A 12,877-nucleotide genomic window follows, 5' to 3' on the forward strand; every position below is an offset into this window, starting at 1 on the left:
TAGCAGCAGCGACTCGACGACGATGGGTGGAGCGAGCGAGTAAGGTGGGCTTTCGCGCGTCTTTCTTTGCTCCAGCTATGGGCTTCTAGTGGGCTGGACCATTCGGCTTGCGTTGACTGAGGGGATCTTTTTTTTCTTCTAAATGGTCTGGAAAGGGCACAGGTTTCGGCCCAAACTACTAGAGTGGCTTAGCACCGCCATGATGGGCCTCATGCTCTTCAGAATCAGAACCAAACCCAAGCAAAAGAAGAAGAAAATGGTCTAGGCGGGTACATCTTTCTAGTCTTGAAGATGGTGTGCTGCTTGTTGCATCTGGTCCCTGGTTTCTCTGTCCTTTCCTTGCATTTGGGAGTAGAATTTAAGAATGCGTCATTTCCCAATTCCTTGTCTCGCTCACATGCATGCTTCTGTTGTTATGGGGCTGATTGGTGTGCTCCGGCTATCATGGACGACACGTACAACGTGTATACGCTACCTGTTGCTAAACTTATTAAAAGGTAGCAATGAACCATACCTAGCTAGGAAGCATATCGGCGGTGTTTTTGCCCCCATGCCGGCCATGCGTCCACTCCACTTAACTGAGCAGTAGCACTACAATACATATATAGCACGTACGTGTACGTATACTCCGTAGATTACAAATGCATTCTCGAGCAGAAACAAAGACATGCAGACGGCTAAACGGGGCCACGCATATTCTCCAAAATGGCGAAGAAAATCCGGGGATCGATTTTAAGATGATGGTTTGCTCTCCATTAATTTGGCAAGCAATGTTGTTGCCGCGAGCCGGCCAGCTTTGTAGTAGCACCAGATTCAGACCACTGCTAGCTCGACTTCTGTTCACGACCTCGAACGATCCTCTGATCCTGGACTCGATCAAGATCGTGCACGCACAAGGCGAATGTCGAAGCCCCATTGCCCTCCCAGGATGCAATATTGATCATTGCTAGCTCGCGACCTCGTACTATACTCTTGTAACGTTGTTTCTGAAGGAAGTAAAGTAAACCGGGGAGAATCTCTCCACTGCCAATGATTGTTCTCCACCTGCATGCACTGCTAGTTAATCAAATCGCTTTTGTATCGAGCCACACACAAGTATCCATGTTCACTGTCCCACATGATCCCAACACACAGTTGGAGCATGTCGTCCATGGGGCTCCGCGTACGTTCTCGCTTTGCTTTGGCCTTTGGATTATTTTAACCCACCCTGCTTCCGAAAACAGCATGATCATGTGCCGTGGTGGACTTTTTCTTAATCCTCACAGTCAGGTTTATACAGTGAAGGTTTTGCTACAAGGTGGTGTTCATACAGCGAAGATGCTTAAAAAAGTATTTACCTCCTATCATTGGTTATATATCCTTACACGATGCAAGATGCTGCCACGACTTATATAATCCATATGTACTACATGCTATTACCCTCTTCCCGTACCTCTAGTCATTTTTCGTCTTTCTGACTTTTCAGGTCGAATTCATTTCGACTATCTTGGGAAGTTGGAATGACGCGTTCTGTTTTTTTTTAATCGAAAAATAACGATCATTCATCTACACGTATACTAGTATAAGTTGAGAGCAGATGATGGCAATATGCGCATGCATGTGCAGCTCCCAGTAGCAGTACAACAACAACCGCTAGGCTATATCTAGCTGCTGCTGCTGCGGCAACGGCCACACATGCATGGAAAATAAAGAAAGCGAAATTAACAACCGACGACCCATTTTCCAGCTCGTCAGAAGCTTCCGGTACAAGTGCAACCACCAACCGTAGCAGCTGCCACCTGATCTGCTTTGCTTTGGCCTAATTTTGGATTAGGAGGACATCTTCTTCCTCATAGCATGCTGCCAAGTGCCAAAGCACGCGCCTCGGAAACACCGTGTTCCATCGATCAGCCGCCCGAGACCTTTTCCTTTTCTGACTTGTAAAATCAGTGGACACCACCCGGCAACCCAGATTATTATTGGATCTGTATGTACTCTGAACGGAGTAGTTGTTCACTTGTTCTCAAAGGTAACCACAAACCACGTAGTTAGGGTGCCCTGCGGCACAAGGAAAGAGGACTCGATATCCAGGCCCGTGACATAGATGGAGCTCTGTCGTCTGAATTTCGCAACTAGTACTGACTGAACTGAATTGTGTTTTCTACTTTGTTGATTATTATTTTGCTCGTTCCTGTCATTTTTTAAGCTCGCTTCGATAGAAATGTGGCGGTTTAATATGATCGGAAATTGTCCGGCGTAGTAGTATTGGAGATGCCCTGACTGGATTTGCATCGATCATGGGTGGCCCCGGCTGTAGCCTGTAGAATATCATGCACCTAAACTGCAACGGCTCCACTTTGCAAAGCGAGCAGAAGAAGCAGTTAGAAGGCCCCACGCGTGATTACCTGAACCATACCAGGACTAAAATTCTTTCTCCGAAAGCCATGCATGTGCTTTGTCCAACAACAGAAATGCATACGCAGAGCTGGTTTGTACTTAATCAAGACGTGTATATATACTTCCCTATAATTAATAAACCTGCAATCGAACTGTAGACCTTCCAACTGTCATGCTCCCAAAGGTTATGTACGTACAGTACTAGTTATATACTTCCCTCATCTTAAATTCTTGACAACTCAAATTTGTCCAAATATGGATGTATTTTTTCTTAAAAAACGTCTGGATACATGTAATATTTCGACAACAATTTAGAATCGGAGGGAGGAAGTATATCACAATGTCAATGTAGGGGCCATGTGCGTCCTCACTTTGAGACATGCGCTGTGGCGCCAATTAGTGGCAGCTAATCATCACCGTCAAGTATGTTGGTGCATCATGTCTTATTGCCATGGCAAGGCATGGATTCGCTACAAACTTTCTTCTTCTGAATTTTTTTTCCTTTTAGTACCGACAGGCAGGCGTGTGTGTAAGGCGCCTACGCGCGTCCATCTGCCAGCAGAACCGAATCCAACGAACCATCTTTCGCATGTGCTCCCTCCGATCGATCGATACATACTCATACATACTAGCTGCAAGTCAAACAAGTCTGAGTCACGCACTCCCACGAGCGCCATGAGTTTACATGTGTAATCTGACCACACCGGTTGATCAACAAGCCGTGAATGCTAGCAGTACAGGATGTCTCCTTAGTTACAGCAGCAGTACTCTACGTTCGAGCGTGATTCACGGTGTCCTGTAGGGGCGCGTGCGTGACTGATGGACGCGCCAAAATGCCAGCATTTCGTCTTCTCGTGCAACAAAACAAAAAGGAGAACTACTAGTTAATTCCCAGAGTAGCTACGAGAGGACAATGGACATGGACATATCGGCCAGCCTGATGGGTCGAGACGGCCGGACCGGCAGGGTAGGTAAAAAAGAAAGTGGCCGTAGTTTGCCTGGCTAGAAAAGGCAGCAGAGAGATAGCTGGTGAGATCGCGTTTGGTGTTGCATTAATTCAAGTACGGAGTACTATGCATTCTCCTGATACTGCTACGCTGGACCACGCGTACGAACATATGCACTGCCTGACCTGACGAAAACGCAAGTGATCGACCGGTCCAATGGCCTAACATGGCTGCGCCTAATCAATGAACTTTGAACAGAGGTTCGGCAGAATCGGAGGCCGGACGCTTGGGTTGAATTGGAAATTAAGATGGGTCGGTCGGTCTGTTGAAGCCAAACCGCGAGACTAGTAGGTGAACGCGTCAACGAGGTTAGGCAGCGGTGTAGGAATTATAGGATCGGCCGACGGGTTAACTAACGACTGGTCGTGAACACGACGTGAGCCGGAAACAATTAGCATCACGTGCACCGACAAACCACATGAATTAGTTTATAGCCTCTGCCATGCCATATGTATACCGATCGATGATGCGTATGCTCGCGCGCTTCAAACTTGAAAGATTAATTAGTCGTCCTCCCTTTGTCGACCCCGGGATTGGCGGCAGAATGACGTGATCTTCAATTCTCTCCCCCCTTTGTTTACAACATACAGAATTGTGGAAATTATGGACCCTATTACCCTGTACGCGTGCTTCCCGAATCGATCTGACACAGACCGTCGCAGTCGAGCGAGCGAGAGATCATGGAAACAAACATATGTATGTATGGGCAGCTGGTAGAAACAAAGCTGCACAGAAACGCCTTAGCTAGCTACACGACGACGGAACGAGTCGGGCACATAACTAGAGGCACACGCACAGAAAGAATGAAAGATCACCCTGACGAAAAATGAAAAACCGAAGCCGGTCGCTTTTGTCTTGCTGGTCGACCGACGGAGATGGAGCGAGACGTGGGCTTGCTTACGGGCACACATAAGCTGATTATTAGCCTAACACGGCAAAGTGAGCGCGCCACTAGCAGTGGCACGTCAAACGTGTCAGGAAGAAGAAAACTGCTAGCTGTAGCATGTCAATTCCACTGTGCTAGCTTCCTACACGCGGCCACACCGACGGACTGAAAGCTGGCCAGGTTGACCGTAGCACACACACACGGCCGATCGCCCGGCGTGGACACGTTACCAACAACCACTAGGAGTACATTTCATCATCCCAGAGTGCGTGCGACCAATCAAAGTCTGTAGGTACAGACGAGACGGTGTGATGGACCCAGGCTCGTTCGTGCACAAGCAGAAGGATAATATATCGGTGCATGCCGTCACAGGCCGTGGTCAAGATCGGTGGACAAGAGAACATGACCAAATCGATCGCAAGAGAACAACACACTTGGGTGGCTGATTTTATCGCACCTTAAGCTAGCACGAGAACAAACAAAATGGCGTCATGGAGAGTAGAGACAGAGAAGCACGGGCAAGGCAGGAGACGGCTGCAACGCAATGCAAGGGGTACGCAACGCTACTCAACCCCCGTCCCGTTCCGTTCCGTTCGGGCCTAAGATTGGACCTCGTGGCAGATGCTGCCAAGCCGGGTCAGGCTGGACCCCTCCTCCTCCGTTGCAGCAACCGTGTGACGACTTTGGAAAAAAGAAAAAAAGAAAGCCTGTTCAACATGCGATGGAAGGCGAGCCGCAGGTGACAGGTGGACCCAACCCAGCAAGCCAAGTACCGTTTCTTTTCTCTTCCTTCCTTCCCTTCGTCTTCTTCTTCTTCTTCTTCTCGAGAGAGAGACCATTTGCCTCGGCCGCTCCACGAACACGCGCATCCGGGTAATCAGGCAAAGAAAGAGAGAGAGAGAGAGAGAGCGCTCAATCATCATCAGCGGGGCGGAGAATAAAACCATCTGTCGGTCCCCAATACTTGTTTACTAGCTTAGCTTAGCCGCCGCGCGCCACGGTTTGCTGCCCAGCTTCTTCTTCCTCCTCCTCTTAAAAGGCTCCCCCTTTCATCTGCTTCCCCTCCTCCTCCTGCCCAGCCAGCCAGCAACCCAAGAGAAACAGGCATCCATCCAGTCATATACCTTTAGTTTGTTCATATCAGATCAAGCAATTCCAAGAGGCTCCGACGCGCGATTCAGAGGATGCATCTGCTGGGAGGGAAGATGAAGGGCGGGGGAGGGATAGGGGAGATGGGCAGCAGCATTAGCCCGCTGGTGTCCTTCACGCTGGGAGCCGCCATGGCCACCGTCTGCGTCCTCTTCTTCATGTCCGCCAGCCCAGGCCGCAGCCTAGTCGACATCGCCGCGTGGAGCCACAACAACGGCACCGCCGCACAGCACCACCAACGCCATCTCTCCCTGCCCAACGTCACCGCCGCCGCCGCCAAAGCAGCCGCGGCTCCGGCGCCCGCCCCGGCCGTCCCGGTACGCACGCTCCTCTCGTAATTAACCTGCTTAGTTCCAATTCTTCAGTTCGAGTAATCTTACTGCTGTTGTTCAGTTCAGCCAGTGATTGATTAAATGTGCTTTGATTATGTTAGTTGCTCCTAGGATTACAACTGTAGGATCATCAATACACGTGGTGCTATTAAGACCGCCGAATTGGTCAAATGTTCGCGCAAGATATTTTCTTCCATCTCGCGTCATTTTTCTCCCACTTTGTCTTTTGTTTCAAAGCTCTCTTGACGACGGTGGCGTCATGCTGGCTACCTGGTAGCAATTCGATCGATTGACAGAGAAATTAGGAGAATAGTGTAGGAGTAAAATTCAGAGACGCCATTTTCACGCGCTGCAATCAGCAAGATCAATCAGTAGCAAAATGCATAAACAATTGGCAAAAGAATCCTTTTCCCTTGAATAAGTTGCGTGACGCGATGGCGACCGGCTAACCAAAAGCGAAGGCTGGAGCGCGTGATTACTGTATTCATTTCTTGATCGAGTCTAATAATAAAGCAGGCCGAGCCGTCCAGAGAGACCAGCTCACGTCTCGAGGTCGGAAGCGGCTGGCTGCTTTGCACCTATGTCGACGTATGCTTTCTCCTCCACCTCTGACCTTCAACAACCGCTTTCCATCCTCCCCATGTACTACTCACTCCCACTGCTAATTCTAGGACTGACAGCCATTAAAGAAGCTAATGACTCATCACACTCTTGTAGCTTCTCTCCACATGAACGCATGATGCTAAAAAAAGGAGTCTTGATCATGCCATGACTCATGACAATTCACACGTCGCGGCTCTACTCAAAACACTAGGGCGCATTCCCAGAAGCACTTATTATACACTGGCCTGTATATAATTAAACCGCTCTGTCGGCATTAGCTCTCTTCTTACACGTGTCGGCCGGTCACCGTACACGTGGCGGGTACTCCAAACGGCTAGCTCCGCTCCCCTGCTGATCCAACGGCCACGATTAATTGGCCCTAGCTATTCTAGGGTCCCCCCGTGACATTGCTCTTGTGCAGCAGCATGGGCAGGCGCATGTCTCGCTGACACACAAAATCTATTTTCGACCATGCATCATCCATGTGACCATCATGGGGGTACCACATGTATATACAACTGTAGGATGGGAAGCAGAACAGTACACTGAAAGTCTGAAACAACAAAACTGAAAATGGCCGATTTCAATTGGATTTTCCCCACAGCGTGCCGGCATCGGCATGGCCGGCAGCCGGCATTCACTGACCTGCATGTCCAAATACTCTCATACCACAGTACATTCTTCAGTTCCCTGCACATTAACCGCTGCGCATTTTGGGCAAAATTCGACCCATGATTGTAACTGACAAATGCTATGTGGATGCAGTCACCGTACGGGGACCTGGAGGAGGTGCTGAAGCGAGCTGCGACGGCGGACCGGACGGTGATCATGACACAGATCAACGCGGCGTGGACGAAGCCGGGGTCGCTGCTGGACCTCTTCTTCGAGAGCTTCAGGACGGGAGAAGGCGGCGTGGCCAAGCTCCTGGACCACCTTGTCATCGTCACCATGGATCCCGCGGCGTACGAGCAGTGCCAGGTGGTGCACCCGCACTGCTACTTCTTAAGGACCAGCAATGGCGTCGACTACCGGTCCGAGAAGATGTTCATGAGCAAGGACTACCTGGAGATGATGTGGGGCCGCAACAAGTTCCAGCAGACCATCGTCGAGCTCGGCTACAACTTCCTCTTCACGGTACGCGCTAGGTGCTGTATTACATTTACATTATACATTTATACTCCCGTGTGTAAATACAGTTGAGCTGAGTGTCGCTGTCGGAAACCGTCAGTTACAACTGATCACTCGTCACGACGGTGCACAAGCTACATATAGCTAGGTAGGTCTGTTTCGTGTTGGGTGGTGCGTCGTCGGCCGCACGATTTGATGGATCCATCGGTGGTTGAACGGGATCGCCTGGACGTCCTGTTCCGTTGAATTGTCCTTGCTAGCTAGGCATATAGCAGTAGCTTCTGTACTGTTCAAGGTGTGGACTTTGACATACATAGCGATCATGTGGGCCGGCCGCCGTTTGGAACTTATGCTTTGTTCTCACGCCTACAGCTAAACAACTCTAGCTATAGCCGCCTGAAACATGCTTGGAAGAAAATTCAATGATTCCATACACTAGCACACACGCTTTCCCTTTGGCCCCAATCGATTCCATTAGGCAAGAAGTGCCATCAGCAAAATGGCTAAAAACTGCAGATATTGGTATAATCAAAGAATGATTCCATTGCTAACAATAATCCTCATAATAATTGGTGCAGGACGTGGACGTGATGTGGTTCCGTGACCCGTTCAAGCACATCTCCATGGGCGCCGACATCGCCATCTCCAGTGACGTCTTCATCGGGGACCCTTACAGCCTCGGCAACTTCCCCAACGGCGGCTTCCTCTTCGTCCGGTCCTGCCCCAAAACCATCGAGTTCTACCGCCATTGGCAGGAAGGCAGGTACAGGTTCTACGGGAAGCACGAGCAGGACGTGTTCAACCTCATCAAGCACGAGATGACCGACTCCATCGGCATCTCCATCCAGTTCCTCGACACCACCTACATCAGCGGCTTCTGTCAGCTCAGCAAGGACCTCAACAAGATCTGCACTCTGCATGCCAATTGCTGCGTTGGGTTGGGCGCCAAGCTCCATGATCTTAGGAATGTGCTCGATGTGTGGAGGAACTATACCGGTGCGCCGGTGCAGGAGAAGAGGGCTGGCAGGTTTCAGTGGAAGCTTCCTGGCATCTGCATCCACTGATGAACTTGCATGCAAGGATTGTTCAGAACAGCTAGCTGATTCAGTTGTTGTTCCGTGCCTGCGTTTCTATTCTTTATGTTCTTCTTCTTGTTCCTTTCCGATCTTCTTCGGGTGCAAATTGATTACAGAGGGATGGAGGGATTGAGAGGCATCGATCGATCGATTCTTTGGGGCGAAAGCTTAGATGATCTAGTAGTAAGTTAATACTCCTATGTATGTATGTATTTATGTACACAATATACAAACACAGCTAGCTTAGTGTGCAGTGCAGGAGATGTACTGTCTGGCCTGGCTTTGCTAGTTCTTCCCTGTAATTAAAGATGAATGGACGCAACAGCTTAATTGCTATACCGTGAACACACTGTGCTTCCTTGTTGCAACGAGCGCTAAAGCAAAAGGTAAACCACACAATGTTGCTCGCTTGGTGATTATACGAATGCAAGTACGGCATTTCTTGCTGTTAAATTCCGATCTTAGAGCCGAAGAACAAGAACTTGGCAGCACCTGAACTCATATGGGCCGCCTATCTTCGGCAAGGCCCAAGCCCATGAATTAACGGCCGAATGTGGTAAGCCTGCAATCATATGGGCCGAAACCTGTAATCGTCGTAAACCGGCCAGCTGGGTAGGTCGTACATATGTGGTAAGGGCCCAGAATTAAATAGCCAGCAGCCTGCACTTGACTGGATCGTCGCATTGTTTCACGGAGGCGCAGATGCAGCCCAATAGATTCTCAACAAGAAAACGCGGCCCAGTTGTACTCTATAAGTCGAGTGCACTTTGGACCGCCTGAAATGCAATACCAAATGTCTCATGGATTGGTTTTCCTATGCTTCAATTCCATGTGAACTGCGCGGATGCCATCCAACTTTGCAACCGACATTCATTATGAAGTTTATATCATTGCTAAGTTAGTCTCTTTTTTATACAAGTACTGTTGAACGCAGTATGGTATTTGTGACCAGTTGCCACACACCAAGATAACTAAAGGGCAGGCTGCATTAACGAACCCTTGATTGATTTGCAACTGTCGATCTGAATTGAACTGTGGTCGCGAGGTAATCGATTAATGGATCTTTGTCAGTCAGTCGTTGCCCTAATAGCGCCCCCTCCTCAACAAATATGAGAGGACTTAGGATCTAAAATTAGCTGCTACGCCATTAATGGGGTATGGATCGAGCTGACGGGGGAGAAGCTTCGATCGATCTATACTCGGCCATGCATGGGCTATGTAGGCATGGTATGGTGGTACTCTGGCTTTAACACGAGATATAGTACATACGACGAGAATGGGGTATGCAGAGGATTTTTTTTTGGAGGGAAATGGGGTATGCAGAGATAATCATCGATCGGTTTCTTATACCTGGGAACTACACGATCGACCCAGCTTAATACCCGTCAGAGGATGGCTGAATACGTTATTTGGCCCATGTTTTGTAGGTAGCTTTCTGCTATATACCTGAATTAGCGCACCTCCTTTAAAATAAAACCACCAGGAATTCGAAGTGAAAGTGAAACACATATTTGGATCCCCCAGTCAAAAGGCCTTCCGTTAGATTAAAAAAAAGCATCGGGAGAAAAGTATAAATTTTTGTCCCTCACTTGTCAAAAAGTATGCAAACGGTTTCTCAATTTTTTTTACGTATATTTTCGTTCATAAATTGTCGAAACCAGACATCAGCGGTTCCTTCCCACATTCGAAGCGGTACTGGTGCTGATGTGTCATAGTTTTGATCTCGAAATACCACACCGAGTTAAGATTTTGGACTCAAAGGATAAAATGAAAGGTGATGCCGATTTAACTCCATGATAATTCTTGAACCGAAACCATGATATATTGTCACTAATAGTTAAAACATGAAAAGTATAAAAAAAATTTAAAAAATCATCTGCGTATTTTTCGACAAGTTGAGGAACCAAAATATACTTTTCTAAAAAAAAATGTTGACACAAATTAAAACCGTGCATTCCAAACACGACGTGACGTACATTCAGCGAATTTATGGCACTGACCACTGACAAAGAAAATTCTTGACCACTCGCTGTTGCGAGGTTACCTGCTGGTACGTACTGTGCAGTAGTACAATTAACCAACGGAGCGTCTCCTTCTAAAATGGACTCATCGATCGAGCTAGTAGTGTGTGGAAGCTACAGCGATTGGACGTGCACCTAATTAACGAGAGATATCGATCGATCTATATATCGATGTTTATTTGTTAACAGTTGGAAGCTAGACCGGGAGACGGTGGCGGTTGAATTAAGGCATCGATCGATCGCCTACATAAATAAATATCCCATGGACTATAGCTATATACACACGGGCGTCTATACAGTACTTCCTTCGTTTCATAATTCTCAAATTTTCCCAAAATTAGATGTATCTATTCCTAAAAAATATCTTGGTACATGTAATATTTCGACAAGAATTATGGAACGGAGAAGTTAGTTTGTTTAGCATGTAAACATGCTCGCTCGCTTAATCAAGTATAGACAGTATAGCTGGCAATAACAGGTGAACTACTTAACCATAGTGGTCGGAAAATCAAAGGAATCAATCAATCGACCCCTTGCACTTGCATCAATCAATGAATTAATGGACAAACCGTACAGATCGGGTAACCCGAGCCGTGGCAGATGAACCTAACATGACGCACAAGATGAGGTGCTAGCCATTTCAAGTAATCAAGTACTGTGCCAAAGTACACGAATCAATAATGGTTGTAAATCAAAACGAGAGGATCGAGGAGTTGGAGTCGACCATATCAATCAATCAACTAACGGATCAATCAAGGAAGGAAGGGATCGTTGTACTACAATCCAACAAGCCAAAGCACTGTGCCGCATTAAGGGAGCAATAGCAAAGATCGCCCCACTGCATCTGCGTCTGAACCTTCCATACGTGCACTGTGTGCAAAACTGCCATAGCTTTGCTAGCTGGTAGCAGCTGGTAATACAAGCTGCCGTACGTTCTACGTGGCTAGCACGTACAGCACCCGTCGCACACACAGCACATGGACGGACATCGCAGAAAATGCCAATCAGTTAAGCAAGGTACGCCGGGCAGCCCACCAAACGGTGAATCATAGATACACGCCATGAGTGACTAATCGCTGCTGCACAACAGATACCTGTCAGAGTTCCGAACATCGACAGCAGACACTGGTGCGTAGAATAGGCAGGGAAATGCAGACATCCTCTTGACTGAATTACTGAAGAACTCGATCGAATGAATTTAAAAAGCCATCTGGACTGAATTCAGCATATTCTCTTTGAAGAACATGCACGGGCGGGGCCGGGCGATGGATGACGCGCGATGTGTGTAGGGGCTTGAATAGAGCACAGGACAGGGCAGGGCAGGGAAGGGGGACGTCGACGTGGACGGGAGATGATAGAACAGTGCGTGGAACGGAGACCTCGCAGCTAATCCGGACGCACACGTGGCGCCCGATCCGGCCGGGCTAGTTACCCGGTACATACGTCGCCCTCACGCTAGCAGCCAAAAAGCGATCACAGCCCTCTCTTTTCTTTCCTGATTACACTCCACTCCACTCAAGTCTCCGCCGATCCAATGGAGAATCCATTCTACGAGTGCTGCTAACGTTAATTATTCTTTCTCATGGGCATCTTGTGGATCGATCGCCGGCCTCGGTCGATGCAGCTAGCAGGGGCGAGTCAAAAAAGGCCGATGGATCCGCCACCTACGCTTGACACCATGTGCAACTTCTCAAGTCTCAACGGGCTAGCTAGCTAGGCGATATATCGCCACACGAAGAAATAATCTAAGTTAACCTGAATTCAACTCTCTCTACACGCAGCCTGGGTCCAGATTTAGTCCAGATCGATCGATGGATGGATCCGTCACCCGCGCCGCGCGTGGCATTCCATCACCATGTGCATATGCCTTAACTTGGCCCTAATCAAAGGTCGTATACAATCGAAAAAAGATCTGTAAATAAATACATTAACGAAAATTCAACAAAGATAGTAGTATAAATTATTCGTTATACTTCCTTCGTCCAACAAACGATGTCTCAACTTTGACTAAATTTGAATGCATCTATACATTAAGTCATGTCTAGATACATTCAAATTTTGACAAACTTGACAGAGGGAGCACAAGGTTAGTGGCTAAAAACATGGTACTAGTACAGTGGAGAAGCTTCCAAGCAGAAGTACATTTTTTTGCCGGGTTCTCTCCGCAAAGTACGTCAAAGTGACTCTAATCTAAGCGTAGACCAATGGTTTGGATCGACCGTTTTACTACAGGGTCGGCATCAGGTTCCCAAGGGACCGCCGGAACGGCCGGAGCCGCCTATTTAACTGCCCCTCGCCA

At 48.1% G+C, this 12,877-nt stretch overlaps 1 protein-coding gene across 1 annotated transcript; it reads left to right on the top strand.

The window, feature by feature from the left end:
- The first annotated feature begins 5,072 nt into the window (after positions 1-5,072).
- On the top strand, positions 5,073-8,902 carry LOC100835607 (uncharacterized protein At4g15970). Its single transcript, XM_003562336.4, has 3 exons — positions 5,073-5,735; positions 7,119-7,487; positions 8,060-8,902. The coding sequence occupies exons 1-3, from the start codon at positions 5,454-5,456 to the stop codon at positions 8,543-8,545; spliced, it is 1,137 nt and encodes a 378-aa protein (XP_003562384.1). The 5' UTR covers positions 5,073-5,453; the 3' UTR covers positions 8,546-8,902.
- Positions 8,903-12,877: the final 3,975 nt, after the last annotated feature.

The sequence above is a fragment of the Brachypodium distachyon genome, chromosome 1, assembly GCF_000005505.3.
Source record: "Brachypodium distachyon strain Bd21 chromosome 1, Brachypodium_distachyon_v3.0, whole genome shotgun sequence".
NCBI lineage: Eukaryota > Viridiplantae > Streptophyta > Magnoliopsida > Poales > Poaceae > Brachypodium > Brachypodium distachyon.